Raw genomic sequence first — 24026 nt, 5'->3', positions numbered from 1 at the left:
TAAAATGTAATTGCTTAAAACAGGTGTGGCCTCCAAACAAAATACATATAGCACTATTATTCAGAGAAAGACAATAAGCACTTTGTCACAGAGATTCAAAGAAAACCGCACACTTGAGTGGTTATTCAGTTAATATTTATTGCTCAAGATGTTAAACCTGATATGTCAATAATTACTCATAATCCCTGCATGGCATTGACTGTAATTAAATATTAGCAGGCAACCAGGTTCTGTACATTTCACAGAGACAATATAAAATGTCAGCAAGCTGTTTAATAATATACAGGCCCACTGCTTATTGAAATGCATAATCTTGCACTTGTCAGTTGCCATTGATTAGGCTTAGAATCAAGTTTGCATGTTTAAAACACCCCACATTCTTTTCTGAAGTTTTAACAAGGTTTAAAGATTACTTTGGGTTTCGGCATACACCTCTAGCTGCAAGATGGCTCTAAAGGGGACCTTATTTACTGAAACAAGGAGCAGTCAGCTCATTGGGAACCCTTCCAGGAGCTTACGTCAATATTTGACCCACCACTGTACAAATATGTGACCGGTTACAGCATCTGAGGCGTTTGGCGCTCGTTCATACTTCACAGGAAGGACGTTAAAAAAAAAAACATAACCCATACAGTATCTGCAGCAGACAGAACTTAGTTAATGCTGTTGTTCAAGATCAACACAAATGGCATACCCTTTTTTTCAGCAACCAGATACCCCAGTGTAATCAGTCATCCAAGGATATCATAAAAACACAGCTCATTGATTATGTTTTCATATGGGTTGTTGAGGGGAAATCCAACTGGCTCCTCTTTGTCATTTTAATGCCACTCAGCAACATTCTCAAGTCCTCTGAAAACACCAGATCATAGGTATAGATAGCACAGCTACTGCCGTTCTGGGACAGCATGTCCCAAGTCATTCGAAGACTGGTCATACCTGAAGAATTGACAATTTCCAAGAGGTAATCCCACTACAGTTTGTCACTACTACACAGGTAGAACAACTGTTCTCCAGTCTCTTCAAAAGCCTTGTAAACAGTAGGGCATCTGACTACTATGTCCATGTTGAGTACTGCCATCATGTCCATAAGAGTATAGCAGTCCTCTCAGTAGGCTCATTCAATGAGAATAAAAACAGTAGTTGGCAGGGAATTTATCTTAAAACAACTCATTTAATTTACCTGCTTAAATAAAAGTACAATCATTAGCTAGATAAAATCCCAAAGCAGTCAAACCATTCAGATTTCCCAAAGATGTATCATCCTTTCTGTTTAGACAATGTTTAAAGCGCTGATATGTTACATTTCATTTTTAAAACAAAAAAACAGCAGAAACGCATGAGTGAATGACCCCTGTGTTTTTAGTGAACACTGCAACAAGTATGCCTTGAGGTAGTGTCACGTTCGTTCTCTCTCTCAGCATGATGTCACTGGGGTTCCATTTTCTACCTCACCAACCCCAGGCAGTTGTAGTGTAAGGAATCTTTAGGTCGGAAGACTAGAGGAAATTGCATTTAAAACACTGCAATATTTAAAAGAAAAGTGATAATACAAAGCAAAAAAATATTTTAAAATGTTATCAAACAGAAAATTGCAATTTTCATGTTTTCCATAATGTCACTGCACTGTTTTAAAATAGTGTTTATGGTGGAAATTCCCAATTCTTTATTACCAAGTGTAATTTTGGACTGTACAAAACTGTATGAGATAACCAATGACATCAAAAGATAATTTACAGAACTGCCATAACTGTTGATGTCTGAAATGTTTAGTCTGGCATAAGATTTTCACAGTAGCTCTGAAGTTTGTATGTGAATTTACTTTAGATAAGATGTCTTGAATTAAAATGTTAGGCTTTATCATCTCCCACTAGTATCAGCCTTGCAGTGGAACAAACTGTCTCCCTTTGTCAACACAAACTCCTCTCTCAATCACAAAGTGCCTCCACAAACTGCTTGCTATTTATACAGATAGAGGTTATCACAAGAGCAGTTCAAGTAATTACTCTTAAAAAGCTTTTTAAAAAAATCACACCTTGAGTGTAAAACCTAGAAAATGTATCTAGCAATGTGTGCAAATCATGTCAACACCACTCTTCTCTCCTTCTTTGGTCCCTCTGGGCCACATTTCAATCGGACCCTTTAAGAGGTCAAAGGTCAGGGTTGACCTCACTACCAAATATTTTTTATAACTAACCCAAGATAGACCAGAGCCTGTCGTTTCCAATGGGAGCAAATTAATCATACTGGGCAGAACAAACAAGGAGGTGGGCAGAGCCAAGCACGAGCTAGTGAGATCTTATTAGCGCTTTATAGAATTTATTTTAATATTTCCGTTAGGGAACGCCTACTATGAAGTGCGCGTGTGCAATAACAATTCGCCTTTGCACTCCAAAACAACGGCATTTTCAAAACTTTGGCAAAGGGTAAAGTCTACAAAGTGTAGTCCACTCGGTTTGTTACCGATTCTAGTTATGGAAGCAGAAAACTGTATGGACATCAAATGTTTAATCAATGAGAAAACTAGCAGAATGTTGGCCAAAATCCATCTCACTCCATCTTCTCCCGCTGACGACCACTTGGCTTTCTCTCACAACCATATTTGGTAGTGAGTGGAAACACCAACCAGATGCTTCACATTTACACATCCGGTGAAATATCTGTCTCATTGTTCTGTGTTACTACACTCTAATAGGATGAGGGTGCAGGTTGGCCACAAGTAGTTATTCTTCTGGTTTAGAAGGCCACAAATACAGAATATATGTTTTTTTTTTTTAATTACAAAAATATTATCATGAAATGGCATGGAGGTGAAGATTTTTTTTCTTCTCCAAATTAGCATTACCCAAAAACACTATCAAATATTTCTGCTACAAAAAAAAGTGAGGTTGGTGGAAGAGCCGGAGGGAGGGAGATAAAGATAATATTTTACCTCCATACTGCCTTCCAACCAGTAATGGAGGATTCACGGATCAGGAAGTGGAGTCTATCAGTCAGTGCAAGGTGGTAGATGTGGAGGCAACGTGGGGGGATGGAGGACTATCTGAGGGGAAGGAGAGGGTGGGGGGGTGGAGAACTATCGGAGGGGAAGAAAAGAGTGGTGGAGTGGGGGGGGTGGAGAACTATCGGAGGGGAAGGAGAGCGTGGTGGAGTGGAGAACTATCGGAGGGGAAGGAGACGTGGTAGGAGAGGGTGGTGGAGTGGAGGACTATTGGAGGGAAAGGAGAGGGTGGTGGAGTGGGGGGGTGGAGGACTATCAGAGTGGAAGGAGAGGGTGGTGGCGTGGAGGGGGGGGTAGAGGACCATCGTAGGGGAAGTAGAGGGGGGCTGGAGGCCTAGAGGGGAAGGAGAGGGTGGTAGGGGTGGTGGAGTGGGGGGGCTGGAGGCCTATCGGTGGGAGGGGGGGGGTCAGGCTGCATGCTGCTCCCCTGGGGTAGGAACGGGTGTCACTGTTTGGGTGGTGGTGGAGCCGTTGGCTGTGCTCTTGCTCGTGGGCAGCAGCTTGCGGTTCAGCATCCGGCTGAAGGTGGACGTGCGTTTCTCCCGGTCTACCGTCACAGGCTGCTCCAAGTACACCAGGTCGTTGTGCGACTGGCTCATCCCCGGGTCTTTGCACTGGCGGCGCCGGCGGAAGAACAGCTTGGCACTCCTGTGCAGGAAGCTGCCTCCTGGTGGGAGGGAGAAAAGGAAACCAGAGGAGGTTGTCCTAAATTAATATAATTAATTTGACATTTAAGTAACTTAGCAGACGCTCGACTTACAGTTAGTGCATTAATCTTAAGGCAACCACGTATCACAAATGTACTTTCTATCAGTCAAGGTAGAAGGGGGGGTTAAGTGCAGGTGAAGTTTTTGTAAATTGTTTTTGGGGGGGGGTATTATTTAAGATACTGTTTACAATGTTTTCAGAAGATGGCCAGGGACTGCTGTTCTAGCTGACAGTAACTGTCAGATAGTGTCCTCTACCCTCATAATCCCAGTCTATATTCACTAATAAAATAGGGAAAAAAACATGAATTCTTGTTTGCACAATGCACCTCATAAATTGGAGCCAAGTTATATGCAAGAGATACTGTGAATATGTGGGCCAACGTTCACCCTTAGTTTAGGAAACTTGACACACGCTTCAATACAAAACATTGCCAGATACATCTAGATACCTATCATTTTATCTTGGGAGGAGAAGAAAGGTGAACCACACCTTGATGCAAACCACATATTGATGAATGGGAGTAAATTAGGGTAAGTGGGTAAACAACAAACACACACAAACACCATTGAACAAGGACAAAGACAAGCTGAAAACAAGGACAATCAAACACGGACAAAGACAAGGTCAAAAAGAGAAAGTGGAGTAACTAATAAATCTGGACTTGAAAAGTAGAACCAACCATGACAGAATGTGCTTATAACTGCTCCTTACAACCAAACTAGGCACTGCTCCAGCCTAAAATTAAATGTTATACCATCTGAAAGCAAATGTGAATGTCACATTTCACAGATGGATAGCATTCTAATCTAGTCAAGCTACTAACAGCTGTTCGGGAGGTGACTTACTCTTCTGGAAATCATTTCTGATTAGTTTCCTCTAAGAAGGAAAAGAAGATTTGATTTGATTTGAAGAACACTGACAAGGGAAGACATGAAACATTGTGTCAGGAGGAAGGAACGATGAGAAATTAGATACATGACATGGAAAGAGAGAGAAAGAGAAAGTGATATGCCAGTAGAATATTGTAGGAAATAATAAGGCCAAAAATAAACCCAGCAATGAGATATGTCTGCACAGGACTGGCATAGGGCACATTCCATCAAACCTCACCTCTGCTCTTTTTGGATCCAGACTCTGAGATGCATAGTGACATGGAGGTTTTGTCTGGATCTTGGTCTGTGCCCTGTCCTGCTTGGCACTCCAAGTCCTCCGGGGCCTGCCGGGCTTGAGCCTGGGCCACTCCACTGGGGCCCTCCTGGGGGTCTGACGACACCTCCAGGGGTTTGCTACTGGCTTTTACTACTGATGCAGTTGCCACAGCAATCTCCTGAGATCCGCCCTCCGACATAGAGGCGTCCATCGCAGCAGCATAGCCCGCCATCAGAGCCATCTCATCATCCTGAGACAGAGGAGTCTGGGAAATGGAGTACAGAACAGAAAACCCACTATTAGAGGTAGAGTGTACTGCCTAGCTGCTCTGTAAGGTACATATTTGGCTTTCAGAAAAGCCCTATATAAATCCTATGTATTATGGTACCTTGGTCACTCCTGAGATGATGATGGTGCTCTTCTTGACCGGGGACTTGAGCTTCTGCCTGGCGGACTCGTGGAGCTGGCGGATGGCAGCCTCGGCCACGGGGTCGGTCCCGTTGAGCATGAGTAGCTCTGTGTCGGAGGAGGACAAGGCCTTGCTCCCCATGATCCCCAGCACGGACGGCTGCGCCGACACCCTTCGTCCTGACACCTTGGACTTGGTGCCGCTGGGAGGATTGGAGGGGGTCTCTGAAAACATACAAGATCACTTGGAGAAGTGGCTTATCAACTAATAACTTATACAAATATATATTTTATTTTTGATACATTTGATTTAAAATAATCTGAGCCCATCTTCTGTAAGCAACATCTCATAGTAAGGCTTAGCCTAGACTAGTGACAGTAATTTGTGTCAAAATGCCCGAACATCTGGTCTAGGGAACTGCATCGCAGCGCTAGCTGTGCCATCAGAGACTCTGAGTTCGCGCCCAGGCTCTGTCGCAGCCGGCCGAGACCGGGAGGTCCGTGGGGCGACGCACAATTGGCCTAGCGTCGTCTGGGTTAGGGAGGGTTTGGCCGGTAGGGATATCCTTGTCTCATCGCGCACCAGCGACTCCTGTGGAGGGTCGGACGCAGTGTGCGCTAGCCAAGGTAGCCAGGTGCACAGTGTTTCCTCCGACACATTGGTGCGGCTGGCTTCAGGGTTGGAGGCGCGCTGTGTTAAGAAGCAGTGCGGCTTGATTGGGTTGTGTTTCGGAGGATGCATGGCTTTCGACCTTCGTCTCTCCCGAGCCCGTACGGGAGTTGTAGCGATGAGACAAGATAGTAATTACCAACAATTGGATACCACAAAATTGGGGAGAAAAGGGGATAACATTTTATAAAAAAATAAATAAATTAAAACAAATAAAAAAATGCCTGAACATCAAAGCTCCAGAGAATGGTTGTCTGTAGTATGTGGATAAGGACCTTCAAATGAGTCTCTTATTGACATATTTTTAGTGTTCCAGATTAAAATGTTACTTCAATACGTACGCTGGGTTATATTTAGTCCAGGCAGTAGTGGTCGACCTGGTTTACTCTTCACTGCAGTGATTGTGGTGACCACAGTACCGCAGGGCATGACCGTGCGGTCCATCTCCACTCTCTTAGTGGGGGCTGGAGTAGGGGACTGCCACGACCGCACCTCACTGGGTTTCAGGTAGGTCAACTGTGGTACAAAAGAAAGAAGGTAAAGACATGATTATCACACGTGTTCAAGTATAACTGATTGGAATTTCAATAAAACTTCAAAAACATTGAGTGAAACAATGTGTTGGATAGACTTGAATATGATATGCATTAAGTAGTTCAAAAGCTAGTTCTTACCTCAGCAGTAAGTGACCCTGTCACTTGATCTTTGGTCGTGAGTGTAAATGTTTGCTGTCCTTTGGGCTGCTTCTTCACCAGATCAAAAGGCAAAGACACTTGACCCAGTAAGGAGTCTATCAGGAAGACAACACATCCCAATCAGTTTGCGATTACAAGACTTCATACCTACAGGAAAAATAAATGAGTAAAATGGCAGACAACATGATACAGAGGACATTTTAACTGTCAGACAAAGCTTTCATTGTTATTAAAAACAATTTCAAAGTAAAACTATTTTGGGTGCGTATGGGACAGATTATTAGCATCATTCCCTCTCCCTGTCCATAAAGACAGAGATTCAAAACAAAGATACACTTACTCTCCTGCGGTTTCCCATCATCCAGCAGCTGAATTTTCAGCTCTTTTGATCGTCCATTCAGCTCACTGATGAGAGAAAGAGAAACATTCACTAAACTGAAAATGAGTAACAAAGACAATGAGGGAGAGAGGAGAACTGTGGGTTGGATATAACGCAACCGGTGGCAAGTGTTTACTAAGCGATTGAGCTCACAGGCTACAAATGAATTTTTGCTTTCCCTATAGACCGGGGTCTGTAAAGACAGTTTCTGGCAGCATTGGAGCTGGACTCACAAGATGAAGGGCTGGTCCCAGGCTGGACTGGCTGTGTTCTGTAGGACTGAAGTGGAGAGTTTCTGTGGAGGGTCGTCTAGCTGCAGCACACACAGGGGATTCAGACTGCCTGCAAAGTGCAAACAACAGAAGATGAGTTGAACAGAAATGCATGTTCACATACAAATCAATTAGGGTTGGGGATAATGAAACACCAGTCAATACAGTACACTGACAACTCCATTTATGAGCATTATGATTTTTGAACATTAGATCAAAATGACTTTAGATGTCTGAACCACAGAACTAGAATGAGTTCGTTCTACTTCTATGGTCTGAACACTTTAGTTTAATATAATGCTAATAACTTTGAGTGACTTTGTGACCAGTATCTTTACATGTCAATGACTGAGATAAAGCAGCGCTGGCTTGTAACAGAATGAATAATGCATCAACTGGTAGAGACACAAGTTGCCCTGGCCATTGGCCAACTAAACACTCAGCTTCAGGCCGGACTGAGGCTAAGCTAAGGGGAATGGAGCCATTACAAGATAACAGGAAACTTCACTAGTGATTGGCAAGCCAGGCTGAAACTCAATGAAAGGGACCTGGTTTGCTTTAATTCATTACATTTCTGCAGTTATGTAGAGCCTTTCAGACAGCACACACCAAAAAGCTGCTGCCTCCTTAGCTTTGGGTCGCAGCCAATTTCACAAATCCTAGCAGCATAATTGTCCACTTTGCTTTAATGAAAAAGAAGCCACGGGGGTGAGAAGTGGTGACCGCCACAAATTAATTTATCAATAGTAATCTATTCAGGGAGATACGCTCTGCCCCTGCTGTGGGGTGATGAGCTGCAGCTATGCCACCCCTGCTACTGTAGGAGAGTTTAGAACCACAATGATTAGGGTTCAACAGAGGTCAGAAAAGAACAAGTCTCAGTGGCTCCTTGGGTTCCATGATGCAGTCATCTCTTCTGGCAGCCACCTCAAGATGAGGCACATTTGGAGCTGTAACAAAACTTCAGTGTTTTGATCATGTTTCCATAGTCGAACCAGGTTGTGAGCCAGTGGTGTCCCTCACCTGCAGCACCGTCCTCCTGCTCCTTACACGTTACCCGGATATTCTTTACCAGCAGCTTCCAGTCGTGAGCGCGGGGGGGCTTGGGCGGTGATGTCACCTTGTTACGGGCCTCCTAGAAAGGGTGACAGAGAACATGGCGATACTAGGCACTTCCATATGCCATGTAGTGCAGAGTAGAAATGTAGAGCTAGAGGGTGTGCAGGCTATTGTTCCAGCTCAGCACTAACACATCTGACTCAAGAACGTGGGGTGTAGAGACTAAGCAACCTATCAATGTTGCTATGTAAGCGCTTCAGCACATCAATCAATGGAGAGGTATAGAGATGGCCACGGGGTGACAGGAGCACGATGTGCTGACGCAGTGTTTTTGTTGTCGTATGTCTTCCTCTCACCTTGACCTCTGTGGCCTGAGCAGGCCTGCAACTCAGCATAATGGAGGGACGCACCGCACACAGCAGCTGTCTCAGCCTGTCCTTTACTGCAGCCACACTGGGGCCTGTGGCATGGTCCTGACAGAGACGTACAACAAACAAACCGATCAACTATCTCATCATATCACTAGCAATCATTGCCATTACACTTTGACTTGTCTGGACTGATGGTTTTGGGATACATCCTAAAGGAACATGTTCAGGTTTGCAGTTTACACTCAAGAAGTATTGAAGTGCTTACGTCATTTTTTCAAATGTGTATTGCCTTTAACACTACAACTGAGACGGTGGGCTGTACCTGTGTGAAGCTGGGGCTGAGCTGCAGGTCCCAAGTCTCGAGATGGCACACCCCCCAGACCACCTGGACCTGCCCTTCAGCCTCCCTCATCTGCAAGTCCAACTGGGGAACAGAGGGCAACAGAACCACCATAAGCAACAACACCGTTCAACACACACACAGCTCAGAGTGCAAGCCAACACAATGAGCTGTAATTGAGCAGTCCAGCACAGAGAGAGTAAGTGAGAGAGAGTGAGTGAGCGAGAGTGGAGGTGATCGTCAAAGGTAGGACTGTACTAGTGACTGGGCCATCCTAGGGCTGTTACGGTGACTGTATAACCGGCACACCGGCAGTCACGAGTCATGACTGCAGTCAAATTCCAGTAACTAGGCTTCTCCAAGCTCTGATGCTGCTGCTGGTGGTCATTAGTAGCATACCAAACTTGCAAACTGCCTGGTACTCAGCTCTCTATTGTCCCTGTAATCACTCTGACATCAATGCGAATGTAATCGAATAGGTTAAGCCTTTCTATAGGTTAAGCCTACTATATTTATTTATCCACTTTACTAATATTAAACCCATTGCTTTTCTTTACAACAGGAGTATAGCCTAATTGGCTAGCATAAAAATTAACCACAGGAAAAACATCCTCCATTCGCAATTTAAGTGCAGAGATTTTTTTGTACTGAGACCGGTGCATGATAATGGTCCATCCTAAATCAAAAGTAATTTCACAGTATATGTGAAGACAACATTAAATTAAGAAGTCTGATGTGTGACAATATTATCACTAGCGAATGATGTATTATCACTTGTGAATGACACCCAGCATGTGCAGTAAGGCAAGAAACAGCGCATGCCTTTTTGTTGTTGCACCTTTTCAAATCCTAGTCGCACACCTCATGTCGCCTAGCCCATAATCCTATATGTGTTGATAAGGATTGTATCACAACTAAAGTGGCCAAATAACTTCTGAAAATAAAGCACATTAATCCGCATCACAACCGGCATACATAGTCGGAGCTTGAGCTACAAGTTCGGCGAAGATTTAAACCATAAAAATGCACCTTTATATTAAAGAATTACATGCATAAATCAGATTTGCAGTCACTTTTGTGTTATCCCGCAAATTGATTGCATTTTGGAACATTCGCGCCTACTGCCGTGTGCGCATCGCTGCACTTCATAATCTAAAGAAACAGCCTAATAGTTTACAAACATTTTAAGCTAAACATTCTGATCTGTTGCATCAGACTCAGTGCTTTAAAAAGAAAAGCGAAGGCGAAGTACACTTCCAAGAAAAGGCTTTGGGATGGAGTTTCAATATGGCAGTCGTGCCAACATATTCCATCAGCCACCTGGTGGAAGGGACTTTGTGGATCTGAGGCTCTTTCCCCTGTTGCCTCCATCATCCTCCAAATCCCACCAACATCAGCCACCTCAAAGCGCAACTGGTCCTTGTTTGGGAACACACACCAAAGCACGCAACAGGCTGACCAATACAAGGGTTGAAAAATTGGTGGCCATCCGGGCAAATTTGAGGCTTTTTGAGCCTGTCAACAAGCCATCCTCAACAAGGTTGGAAAGTGACAGTGAAGATGAGGCCTCAGAGTCTGATGTTCAAGAGGTGGACATTGAGGAGGTCCAGGGAGAAGACATATAAGCCTGAGAGGAAGTCAACCAAAGCTTTAGTTTCTAGACTATCATTTTACAGATGCGATGGATCATTGGGGATCATTCAATATTCCCTTTTGTTGTTCATTGAAATCATCCCATGTGAAGAGTCAACTAATTTAGTTAAAGTTCAATTCTTACCTAAATAGTTATTTTTATTTCTATTGGAAGGATTTAATCATTTGCCATGTCTACTTATGATAAGGTAAAAGGTTTATGATTCTGTCTCCATATGATATGGTAAAAACATTCAATACAAAAAACATCTCCATTTAAATGGTATTAATAATAATTTGCATATATTCCTGTTAATTCCCATGGAAAGTTTCCACCTCTGAATATTCCCCAAAATGTGCAATCCTAACCGCCACAGCCCTGGGCCACCCTGTCCCAAAATGCCTAGATTCTGCTCTGGCTGTACAGACAAATCTGTGTTACCAAACGAAGGCTTTTTCTGATAGCACTGAAATACCCAGGTAAAATGCCTGGATTAAGTGAAACAAAAAGTTTGGTCAATAAAAGTAGATTTCGGTCAGACTGGAAACAGTGTAGACCTAAGGGTTACTTAAGTTTCCTTGTACTGTGCTCTAAGTAATGGAGAGCACAACAAACATACAGTGCATTCGGGAAAAGTATTCCGAACCCTTGACCTTTTCCACATTTTGTTATTTGACAGCCTTATTCTAAAATTGATTAAATTAAAAAATGTTCCTCAATCTACAAACAATACCCTATAATGACAAAGCGAAAAGGTTTAGAAATGATTGCTAATTATTTGTATTTTTATTTATTTTTTAAATCAGAAAGACCTTAAGTATTCAGACACTTTGCTATGACTCGAAATTGATCTCAGATGCATCCTGTTTCCATTGATCATCCTTGAGATGTTTATACAACTTGATTGGAGTCCACCTGTGGTAAATTCAATTGATTGGATATGATTTGGAAAGGCACACACCTGTCTATCAAGGTCCCACAGTTGGCGGTACATGTCAAAGTAAAAACTAAGCCATGAGGTTGAACGAATTGTCCGTCTAGGTTCGTGACAGGATTGTGTCAAGGCACAGATCTGGGGAAGGGTACCTAACAATTTTTGCAGCATTGAAGGGCCGAAGAACACAGCGGCCTCCATCATTCTTAAATGGAAGAAGTTTGGAGACACAAAAACTCTTCCTAAAGCTGGCCACCCTGCCAGACTGAGCAATCAGGGGGAGAAGGGCCTTGGTTAGGGAGGCGACCAGGAACCCGATGGTCACTCTGACAGAGCTCCAGAGTTCCTCTAAGGAGATGGGAAAACCTTTCAGAAGGACAACCATCTCTGCAGCACTCCACCAATCAGGCCTTTGGTGGTAGAGTCGCCAGACAGGAGCCACTCCTCAGTAAAAGGCACATGACGGTCCGATTGGAATTTGCCTAAAGGCACCTAAAGAACTCTGACCATAAGAAACAAGATTCTCTAGTCTGATAAAACAGGTTCGTCAAGCTTGTAGCGTCATACCAAAGAAGACTTGAGGCTGTAATCGATGCCAAAAGTGCTTCAACAAAGTACTGAGCAGAGGGTCTGAACACTTACAGTACCAGTCAAAAGTTGACACACCTACTCATTCAAGGGTTTTTCTTTATTTTTGTTGTTGTAGAATTTTTTTTTATTTTTTTATTTTACCTTTATTTAACTAGGCAAGTCAGTTAAGAACAAATTCTTATTTTCAATGACGGCCTAGGAACAGTGGGTTAACTGCCTGTTCAGGGGCAGAACGACAGATTTGTACCTTGTCAGCTCGGGGGGATTGAACTTGCAACCTTTCAGTTACTAGTCCAACGCTCTAACCACTAGGCTACCCTGCCGCCCCTGCCGAATAATAGAGAAGACATCAAAACTATGAAATAACATATGTAATCATGTAGTAACCAAAAAAAGTGTTTAACAAATGAAAATATATTTTATATTTGAGATTCTTCAAAGTAGCCACCCTATGCTTTGACAGCTTTGCACACTCTTGGCATTCTCTTAACCAGCTTCATGAGGTAGTCACCTGGAATGCATTTCAATTAACAGGTGTGCCTTGTTAAAAGTTGATTTGTGGAATTTCTTTCCTTCTTAATGCATTTGAGCGAATCAGTTGTGTTGTGACAAGGTAGGGGTGGAATACAGATGCCCTATTTGGTAAAATACTAAGTAAAAAAAACAAAGAAAAATGACAATCCATCATTACTTTAAGACATGAAGGTCAGTCAATACTAGAGGTCGACCAATTAATCGGAATAGCCAATTTCAAGTTTTCATAACAAATAAAAGGTGATTCAAAAATACAGATTTGGCCGATTTAAGAAATATATATATCTTTTTTTTACACCTTTATTTAATCTTTATTTAACTAGGCAGTCAATTAAGAACACATTCTTATTTTCAATGACGGCCTAGGAACGATGGGTTAACTGCCTTGTTCAGGGGCAGAATGACAGATTTTTACCTCGTCAGCTCAGGGATTCAATCTTGCAACCTTACAGTTAACTAGTCCAACGCTCTAACCACCTGCCTCTCATTGCACTCCACGAGGAGCCTGCCTGTTACGTGAATGCAGTAAGCCACGGTAAGTTGCTAGCTAGCATTAAACTTATCTTATAAAAAACAAAATCAATCAATCATAATCACTAGTTAACTACACATGGTTGATGATATTACTAGTTTATCTTGCGTGTCCTGCGTTACATATAATCGATGCGGTGCGTATCGTTGCTCCAATGTGTACCTAACCATAAACACCAATGCCTTTCTTAAAACAAAAAACAGAGAATTATATATTTTTAAACCTGCATATTTAGCTAAAAGAAATCCAGGTTAGCAGGCAATATTAACCAGGTGAAATTGTGTCACTTCTCTTGCGTTCATTGCACGCAGAGTCAGTGTATATGGGCCGTAATTATGACATAACATTGAAGGTTGTGCAATGTAACAGCAATATTTGTTCCTGTTCCCAAGAAAGCTAAGGTAACTGAGCTAAACGACGTCCGTCCCGTAGCACTCACTTCCGTCATCATGAAGTGCTTTGAGACTAGTCAAGGACCATATCACCTCCACCCTACCTGACACCCTAGACCCACTCCAACTTGCTTACCGCCCCAATAGGTCCACAGACGACGCAATCGCAATCACACTGCACACTGCCCTAACCCATCTGGACAAGAGTAATACCTATGTGAGAATGCTGTTCATCGACTACAGCTCAGCATTTAACGCCATAGTACCCTCCAAACTCGTCATCAAGCTCGAGACCCTGGGTCTCGACCCCACCCTGTGCAACTGGTTACTGGACTTCCTGACGGGCCGCCCCCCAGGTGGTGAGGGTAGGTAACAACATCTCCACCCCGCTGATCCTCAACACTGGGGCCCCACAAGGGTGCGTTCTGAGCCGTCTCCTGTACTCCCTGTACACCCACGACTGCGTGGCCATGCACGCCTCCAACTCAATCATCAAGTTTGCGGATGACACTAGAGTGGTAGGCTTGATTACCAACAACAATGTGACGGCCTACAGGGAGGAGGTGAGGGCCCTCGGAGTGTGGTGTCAAGAAAATAACCTCACACTCAACATCAACAAAACGAGATGATTGTGGACTTCAGGAAACAGCAGAGGGAGCACCCCCCTATACACATCGACGGGACAGTAGTAGAGAGGGTAGTTTCAAGTTTCAAGTTCCTCGGCGTACACATCACGGACAAACTGAATTGGTCCACCCACACAGACAGCGTTGTGAAGAAGGCGCAGCAGCGCCTCTTCAACTTCAGGAGGCTGAAGAAATTTGGCTTGTCACCAAAAGCACTCACAAACTTCTGTAGATGCACAACCAAGAGCATCCTGTCAGGCTGTATCACCGCCTGGTACGGCAACTGCTCCGCCCACAACCGTAAGGCTCTCCAGAGGGTAGTGAGGTCTGCACAACGCATCACCGGGGGCAAACTACCTGCCCTCCAGGACACCTACACCACCACATCAGACTGTTAAACAGCCACCACTAACATTGAGTGGCTGCTGCCAACACACTGACTCAACTCCAGCCCCTTTAATAATGGGAATTGATGGAAATGTACGTAAAATATATCACTAGCCACTTTATATAATGTTTACATACCCTACATTACTCATCTCATATGTATATACTGTACTCTATACCATCTACTGCATCTTGCCTATGCCGTTCTGTACCATCACTCATTCATATATCTGTATGTACATATTCTTTATCCCTTTACACTTGTGTGTATAAGGTAGTAGTTGTGGAATTGTTAGGTTAGATTACTCGTTGATAATAACTGCATTGTCAGAACTAGAAGCACAAGCATTTGGAGACATTTATCTCCATCACCAACTTTAAACATCTGCTATCTGAGCAGCTAACCGATCGCTGCAGCTGTACATAGTCCATCGGTATATAGCCCACCCAATTGACCTACCTCAGCCCCATACTGTTTTTATTTTATTTACTTTTCTGCTCTTTTGCACACCAGTATCTCTACCTGCACATGTTCATCTGATCATTTATCACTCCAGTCTTAATCTGCTAAATTGTAATTATTCACTCCTATGGCCTATTTATTGCCTACCTGCTCATGCCTTTTGCACACAATGTATATAGATACTTTTTTTTTCTTTTTTCTACTATGTTATTGACTTGTTTATTGTTTACTCCATGTGTAACTCTGTGTTGTTGTCTGTACACACTGCTATGCTTTATCTTGGCCAGGTCACAGTTGCAAATGAGAACTTGTTCTCAACTAGCCTACCTGGTTAAATAAAGGTGAAATAAAAAATTAATAAAAATAAATTTCGCTACACTCGCATTAACATCTGCTAACCATGTGTATGTGACAAATACAAATGTGATATTTGGACTTATGGATGCCACCCGTTAGATAAAACACGGAACGGTTCCGTATTTCACTTAAAGAATAAACGTCTTGTTTACGAGATGATAGTTTCCTGATTCTACCATATTAATGACCTAGGGCTCGTATTTCTATGTGTTATCATGTTATAACTAAGTCTATGATTTGATAGAGCAGTCTGACTGAGCGATGGTAGGTACCAGCAGGCTCGTAAGCATTAATTCAAACAGCACTTTCGTGCGTTTGCCTGCAAGCGTTTTGACTTCAAGCCTATCAACTCCCGAGATTAGGCTGGTGTAACCGATGTGAAATGGCTAGCTAGTTAGCGGGGTGCGCGCTAATAGCGTTTCAAACGTCACTCGCTCTGAGACTTGGAGTGGTTGTTCCCCTTGCTCTGCAAGGGCCACGGCTTTTGTGGAGCGATGGGTAACGCTGCTTCGAGGGTGGCTGTTGTCAATATGTTCCTGGTTCGAGCCCAGGTAGGAGCAAGGAGAGGGATGGAAGCTATACTGTTACACTGGCAATACTAAAGTGCCTATAAGAACATCCAATAGTCAAAGGTTAATTAAATACAAATGGTATAGAGAGAAATAGTCCTATAATGCAGGGAAACCATCATCCGTTTTACCACATTTCTATCAGCATGTTAAATGTTCAACCTGAGTGGGGAAAAAAATACACAAAAAAATAAAACTCTGGACCATCTTTACTCCACACACAGAGACGCATACAAATCTCTCCCTCGACCTCCATTTGGCAAATCTGACCATAATTATATCCTCCTGATTCCTGCTTACAAGCTAAAAATTAAAGCAGGAAGCACCAGTGACTAGATCAATAATAACGTGGTCAGATGAAGCAGATGCTAAGCTACAAGACTGTTTTGCAAGCTTAGACCGGAATATGTTTCGGGATTCCTCCAATGACATTGAGGACTACACCACATCAGTCATTGGCTTCATCAATAAGTGCATCGATGACATCGTCCACACGGTGACCATACATACATACCCCAACCAGAAGCCATGGATTACAGGTAACATCCGCACTGAGCTAAAGGCTAGAGCTGCCGCTTTCAAGGAGCAGGACTCTAACCCGAAAGCTTATAAGAAATCCCGCAATTCCCTCTGACAAACCATCAAACAGGCAAAGAGTCCTGTATTGACGAAGATCGAATCATACTACACCGGCTCTGACGCTCGTCAGATGTGGCAAGGCTTGCAAACCATTACAGACTACAAAGGGAAGCACAGCCAAGAGCTGTCCATGACACGAGCCTACCAGACGAGCTAAACTACTTCTATGCTCGCTTCAAGGCAAATAACACTGAAACATGCATGAGGGCACTAGCTGTTCCGGAAGACTGGCTGTGGAGAGCGTGATCACACAATGTGAGTAAGACCTTTAAACAGGTCAACATTCACAAGGACCATATTTCGAAATAACTTTAATTCAAGCAGAGAGACAAAGGCTAGATTGCGTAAACATTGTGGGTAAACCTGAGACTTGACTGTAAATCGTGCCCATTCAGTTATGGGCCGTGCTACTAAAATAGATGAATCAAGCCATCTCTACTTGGTTTTGCATGAAAGATAGCCTATCACTCAACGTCAAGACCATTATTTTTGGGTGGAAAATTCTTAATTCCATTAGTATGTGATTGTGTCTGTGATTATACTCCAACAATAAAAGTGAAGGTAGTAGGGAAAGTGGGGCACCTTTACCAAAAAATGGGGGAGCTGGGAACTCATCCCCTCCAGTATTTTACATGACACTGACAGTAATTTAAACAAGGTCTCGAGGGCATTTATCAACCTCGGAGTCCTCGCCATTTAATCTGATTCTTGTAGCAGAAGCGAAGCTCTGCTGAAGTGCGTCATGTTCAATAAATCAGAGCTTCCTCCATTAAGACAACCAGGAACCCTGCCACCTCTGACTCGCTCTCACTTTGTTCGTATTAAGCATAGCTCCAATTGAAATGGGAAGGGATATATTATAGCTGCAGATGTAGTGAGCACAACTGTTGTGTTCATTTACCTGCAGTTCAAGTGGAGATATCTTTACGCTGTACCTACAGGGATCTCCTGGAGACATGGCTGATGGTGAAGCACTGAGGGAGAACTGAAGCTTGTCCCCGACCACCTTGCATCGTGCAGCCTATAGGAAGACAAGACAGCAAATAGTTACAATAGTACCATACAATAAGCGAGGGAACACTCAAACATGTATTTGAGGTAAAAAGGTGCTTGGTGCTAAACATGCCTAACTATGATTGTGGTATTCTTGCAAACTGCATACGTGGTTCACATTACAATTGGTTAACCTGTAGTTTTTCCTTAATGGGAACTATGTGTGTTGCCTATTTCAGAGTGTGACAACAATCAACTTGAAAGCTCAAACATGAAGCATCTCATTAAAGGAGGGTACTGCCCATTTCTCCCTGCTTGACCCTCCTTGTCATTGGTTCCCTAGTCTCCTTATGGTGCTTTCAAGACAACTGGTAACTCTGGGGGGGGGGGGGGGGGGGGACTAGGTAAAATCATGACATCATTGATCTTCAGGTTGGAGCGCTAGAAAGATGCCAGAGTTTCCCACTTGGAAATCTGAGTTAGATGACCGTTCTAATGATTTTTCCTAGTCGAAGCTAGTTTTTCGCCACTCCAGAGTTCCCGGTTGTCTTGCACACACTGGAGTCGGAAGTTGGAGAACTCGAGTTCTGAGTTGTTTTACAGTGCTGATCTGTACTGGGCTGGCTATAAGGGGACAGCTACATAAGCGTCTTACTGCATACACATACCAATGGAGGCAGGGCAAGGACACACCTTTGTTCACCAAAGTCTCTGGGAGCAGAAAACAATGAAGCAGCATCTGGATCTTGCATATTATAGAAAAGCCCCCAAAAAACTGAGCAGGCATTTAATAACACAGACTAGTTTAAATCGTTGCTTTACTTTGTTTCTCCATACAAAATCTGCCAATGCTATTGTTGAAAATCTTATTGATAACTTGTTGTTCATCTTCCTTTTAGAAGAGGGCTGGTTATATGAGGATCCCATGAACTTAGAGCTGGAGAGGAGGTAGTAAAAGTGTGCTTACAGCATGAAAACTGTAAAGAGGCTGCTATTGGCTCCAGCCAGACAATTTAAGGGGAGGGGGAAATGTCTGGAAGTGCCAGTGAAGTTAATGGACATTGTAACTCAGGATATTGGCCACTGCAGACCTGAAATTAAGTTAAATGGCTGTAGCACCAGTAGATCAGCCCCTCTACATTGAATTACAGTGGAAGAGTGGATTGACTACAGAGCTGGGTTATGACATTAGGGCATGTTGATTAGGAAATGGCAACAGCATAAATGCTTGCTTTTCTAGCTGTAATGAATGTCAAAGAGGCCAAAATAAAAATTATTTCATTGGCTATAGGAGGAGAATGATGACGCTGCACTGGGTTCAACAATGACAACATTGATCCAGATTCCTCATCTTAACTCGATCGTGATTTTATCAGGAAAAGAAGCATTCAAAAACAATGATAAAACCATGTCTGGGCTATAATGCATTAATGTACTGAGCTTTTCATTGTGTGTGCAATTTATTGAGAACCATTGGATGAGAGCCAGTCCCTGTGTATCAGACTCTCTTACCTTCTGACTAGCAGACTTCTTGAAGCTGGACACTTGGCCAACCACCAGTTCTGATGACTCGAGGCCGTCCTCTTCTAATATTAGTTGCACTGGGCACTGTGTGAGTTAGGAGTACACCGGTCAGGTCAGGAGGTGATCAGCAATAGGCTATGCCCCAACAACTGTCATTATCTCAACATTACACTTCATTTTGACAGTTTCAGTCAAAGAGTTAGAGAACATGGAAGAAATGGGTCACCTTTACAATTTGGATCACGCTTACAGTTTGCGGCTACAGGAGCTTCAACTCTTGACAGTAGCTTGAGAGATGAGGTTTCAACAAGGCAGTGTCAACGTATGGGAATCAAGATTGTTGACACTGTATTCTGTGACAGGGAGCCTGTGCTGTCACGATGCTCACATGTGTACTCAAGTCTTGTTAGGTTCATACAGATCCTGTATTCATATATTGTTTGTTTGGCTACAGTGGATTCTTTGTCATGTCTACCAGGGACTATTTAAATAAATAAATACACATACATATACATATATATATATATATATATATATATATATATATATATATATATATATATATATATATAGAGAGAGAGAGAGAGAGAGAGAGAGAGAGAGAGAGAGATATATGCGTAGCTACAGTCAGCTCTGTAGTTTCCCAATAGTAATCTGTTAAGTGAAACAATCTATTGGTCGACATGGGACTTGAATTTTTCAACTAACCTGCTATTAGCGATACTGTATTTGTTTTCGTTTCGGGGGGAAAGGGTATCTAGTAAATGTTCATGTACAGTTTCAGGTGATTCTACAAAAAACACAGAAAGCTTAGAAAGATATTAAATCCACTGTAGCACCAAGAGCAGGTTATTTGAAAATTCCATGGTGGCGTTAAGAATAAGCTAACCTGTAACGCCCAGTAATGGAAACATATGTATCACATATATGTCGTACAAACTGTAGTTAGACTTACCCCAGACTTCGTCGATTCGTCATTCAAAGCTCTGCACCAAGCCCCTCTCCATTGACTTTTCCAACTGTTCAGTGAAAGCGCCCATCCCAACAGAACGTCCGCTTCCCCCGAACCAGCATTGTTTTGCTCAGGCATCTGTATCCGTAGATCGCTGTAAAAATACTGTACTAGATACAGTATCAATGTAATGATGGAGGCAATGAACAGCGTAACCATGCAAAGCCATGGCAAGTCTCCCAAACCGGAGTTTGAAGGGAGACTTTCTGAGTCAAATTCTCCCAAATCAGCATTTGAAAGATTAATTTCTGAGCCAGGCATCCTCAGCAATTTACTTGTTTAGCTAGCTATGTATTTAGCTAATAACAATGGTCCCTTAAAAGTAAGAACAGTACAAAAACATGGTCCGATGATCTTTGCAAGAAAGTCCCTGTCATTCAAGACAGCTAGCTAACGGAGGACGAGATCCAACTATTATAGCAATGGGAGCTAGCCTTACCACCACAAGTTCAACCACTGAACCAGTATGAAAGCTAATGTTAGCCTCTTGTCAATAATATCCTGGCTCCCGAGGCGCAACTTTAAACGAAAATAAAATACCCAAGACGAGTAACTTGGCTGGCGACAGACTTCTCAAGGATGTAATCTTGCTATCTAACGTTATCTGGTTTGAAAACGGTAGTCAGAAAAATGCTAGCTAGGTAGCTAAAAACAAGCAAGTACAATACATGGTTTCCTTTATTGCAAATAGCTAGCTAAAATAACGTGAGTGTTATTCTGAGTAACGTAAGTTTTACCAAGCTTCTAAGTAAGTTCCACAGCTCTAGCTGAACAACATTGTATAAAATGTCTGTCTTTGGCTAGCTAGCCAACAACAGTAAGTTAGCTACACATGGTTACTAGCTTTTCATAAAAGTTAGCTAACTTCAGACCTTTCTTTCATTCGATTGCTAGCTAATGTGTATTCTAGTAAATTGCAGTAGGTAGCTAACAAGCAAGTTAGCTAGCTGCTACCCAGTAACACGTATTCCAAAATGTAATGTCCATGAATCATTTCTGGCGTCCATGGTGTAAAACAAAGTGAAACTATTATGTGGCTAGCTTTAAACGGCGGAGGGGAAAATGATAATTTCGTGAGATTCTTATAAAGCCTCATCTCAAACTTGCAGAGCATCTCCGATACCAACGATGACCGAAATCGAAAACTTGCCAATGCGATATATGTGACATGAACTGTTATTCCCAGAGTGCATAGCGATATCTTAAAGCACCCCAAGTGCGCCCTGTTTTAACCTCTAGCGGGTCTTTCGAAACTATCAATTATATCTTCAAATACATTTTCTTATATAAGAAAATCAGCTTTCTGATGCGGGAATAACTGTAATTACAGAGCTATTATCGATACACGTTTTGTTACCTTGCAGAGATACAAGGCTCGGATTGGACCAAACTACATTCCGTAGATTTTCCAGTGTTGTGTTTACAGAAATGGCTCCTCCTCTCTAGTAAGAACGACGACATTACACTTTGTGTCAGCAAGTTATTATGAATAAATACATTTAAAGAACATAGATAGCAAGCAACAACATATGTAGCTATATTCATCAAGTGAATCTGAAAGTTGCGCCTTCTCTTGATAACCTTCGAACTTGCTCGAGTGAAATAACGTTTGCTGCGCGATATAGCTAACTACTCACAATAGCTATCTAGCAGTAGCATCTAACGTCCGCTAGCTAGCTCATTTGGATGTTTAGCCCTGTTTTATGGAACGTAAACAACCATTGAAGGGTGTGTTTCAATAGCTTGCGAGTTTCCCCATATATTCAACCTGCCACTGTGGGGAAGCAGATCATCATGAACTGCCGTTCGGAGGTTCTGGAGGTGTCGGTGGAGGGAAGACAGGTCGACGAGGCTATGCTGGCTCTGTTGCACACTATCCTATTGCATCGCAGCACTGGAAAATTTCACTACAAGAAAGAGGGTACCTACTCCATTGGCACTGTTGGCACACAGGACATTGACTGCGACTATATTGATTTCAGTTTTGTTCGTGTTTCTTCAGATGAGCTTGACAGGGTCATCAGGAAAGCAGTGGGCGAATTCAAGGTAAGGCCTGTCTGACTATTTTGATTGTTTGGCTATTGAAATTATACATTAAAACATGTAGCTAGATGTATTTTTTTTAAACTGGCATCCATTGACCTCTGGATCTATGTTGTTATTTACAGGATGCCATGGGCAACGGGACTGATGGAATGGGACAAATCTCACTGGAGTTCTACCAGAAAAAGAAGTCTCGCTGGCCTTTCTCTGATGAGTGTATTCCATGGGAGGTCTGGAGCATTAAGGTCAACGTCGTCAACCTGGCCAACGAGCAGGAGAGACAGATCTGCCGGGAGAAAGTGGGCGAGAAGCTGGGCGAGAAGGTGATCAACATTGTGGAGGTGATCAACCAGCACGAGTACCTACCCAAAATGCCCACACAGTCGGAAGTGGACAATGTGTTTGACACCAGCCTCAAAGACGTACAGCCTTACCTGTACAAAATCACTTTTCAGATCACTGATACGCTGGGCACCTCAGTAAGCACCACCATGAGAAGGCTGATAAAAGACACCTTAGCACTGTGAGGGAGCCTCAAGATAATTTGCATCGTAAAACATGGCTGTGGGTAGCTTGGTTCCAGATCTGTTTGTGCCGTCTTGCTAACTCCTATGATTGTGACCATAGGATGTTATCAAGACAACACAAATGGATCAGGGGCTAGGCTGTGTACTTTATTGACTATGGGATGTAATTGCTTCATTGACATCGGCATTTGCAGGCCTGTGAGTGTCTTAAGTATTAGTTAGAAGCACTGGTAGTACGCTAGAAGTACCACCATCAAATGTCTAATCCGCTTTATTCACATTTGTAAGCAGTCATTTTAGGATCCTACTTATCTATCCCTATTCTTTCACAAAATGCCTTTGTCAACACTGAAACATGACCTTTCACATCCGATAGTACAATTTGATCTTTTATGTTTTTGTATGAAGAAAGTGCTGCAAAAGTAGCATGTCTGTCTGAAACAGGTTTTCATTTAATAACTGCTTTAAGTAATTGTAAAGTAACTATCTTATTTATGTTTATGACATTAGCTTTTGTTATTAGAAAATAATGTGCAGAAAGGTGTTTCACTTTTGAAAATAAAATTGATAATCCTAATTGACTTCACTTTGTTATTCTAGAAAACCACCTGGTTCTGTGCTTACTGATGTTAATTAAGGAAAAGACAGACCAACGCGAACTTCGGCCTTGCGCAGTGGGTGGCCGTCCAATTGCGTCTGACCACAGAACATTGGTCGTCATTTTCTGTTCATTTCCTGACTACACGTTGAATTGCCGCGCTTCTTCCACACCAAGCAGGTGATTTACTGCAGATGACTGACATTCGTGTTAGTCTGTCCTCTCCTTTACAGGTTCAGATTTGTGCAGTATATTCAAAGACAGTACAGTATGAAGATAGGCAGAAACTGCTTCTACAATAGACAGTGGCGATTTTAGCATGTAAATGTTGGGGCAAACTCCCCACATTTTGTTTTAGATGCATGTCATTAAAGCCACTACACAACACTAAACAATACATTAATTGGACTATAACAGTGACAAACGGTGTTGGGACTGCTGCCCCAACACCTTACCAATTTTACTCCTGGCTATCAGCGGAGCTTTGTCTGGCAGTGAAACAGTTAATTCAGCCTCATTTACTGCCTTAAAAAAAAACATATCTCATATGGCTGACTGGCTTAAACAAATGTGGTTTCTACTGACAATTGAGATGTACAAACTATGGCATAAGGGGA

At 42.7% G+C, this 24026-nt stretch overlaps 2 protein-coding genes across 3 annotated transcripts; one reads left to right on the top strand and one right to left on the bottom strand.

Annotated features, from left to right (window-relative positions):
* Positions 1–118: 118 nt before the first annotated feature.
* LOC110537465 (C2 domain-containing protein 2) lies at positions 119–21657 on the bottom strand. Of its 2 annotated transcripts, none has more exons than XR_016485041.1 (13): positions 20185–21623; positions 19218–19313; positions 17614–17733; positions 9038–9139; positions 8701–8817; positions 8309–8420; positions 7247–7355; positions 6975–7039; positions 6614–6781; positions 6281–6455; positions 5250–5494; positions 4823–5126; positions 119–3668 (listed from the first exon to the last, which is right to left on the bottom strand). XR_016485041.1 is itself a non-coding variant. In XM_021623526.3 (13 exons), exons 1-13 carry the CDS (start codon positions 20500–20502, stop codon positions 3409–3411), a joined length of 2139 nt encoding a protein of 712 aa, XP_021479201.1. In that variant the 5' UTR covers positions 20503–21657; the 3' UTR covers positions 119–3408. The 2 variants fall into 2 exon arrangements, 1 of the variants encoding a protein (XP_021479201.1); XM_021623526.3 differs by having other exon boundaries at positions 6614–6729; positions 20185–21657.
* LOC110537466 (autophagy-related protein 101) lies at positions 21652–23388 on the top strand. Its single transcript, XM_021623527.3, has 2 exons — positions 21652–22287; positions 22410–23388. Exons 1-2 carry the CDS (start codon positions 22036–22038, stop codon positions 22809–22811), a joined length of 654 nt encoding a protein of 217 aa, XP_021479202.1. The 5' UTR covers positions 21652–22035; the 3' UTR covers positions 22812–23388.
* Positions 23389–24026: the final 638 nt, after the last annotated feature.

Source organism: Oncorhynchus mykiss, chromosome 12, assembly GCF_057628025.1.
Source record: "Oncorhynchus mykiss isolate SJ-2025 chromosome 12, ASM5762802v1, whole genome shotgun sequence".
NCBI lineage: Eukaryota > Metazoa > Chordata > Actinopteri > Salmoniformes > Salmonidae > Oncorhynchus > Oncorhynchus mykiss.
This window is presented reverse-complemented; position numbering and strand designations above follow the sequence as displayed.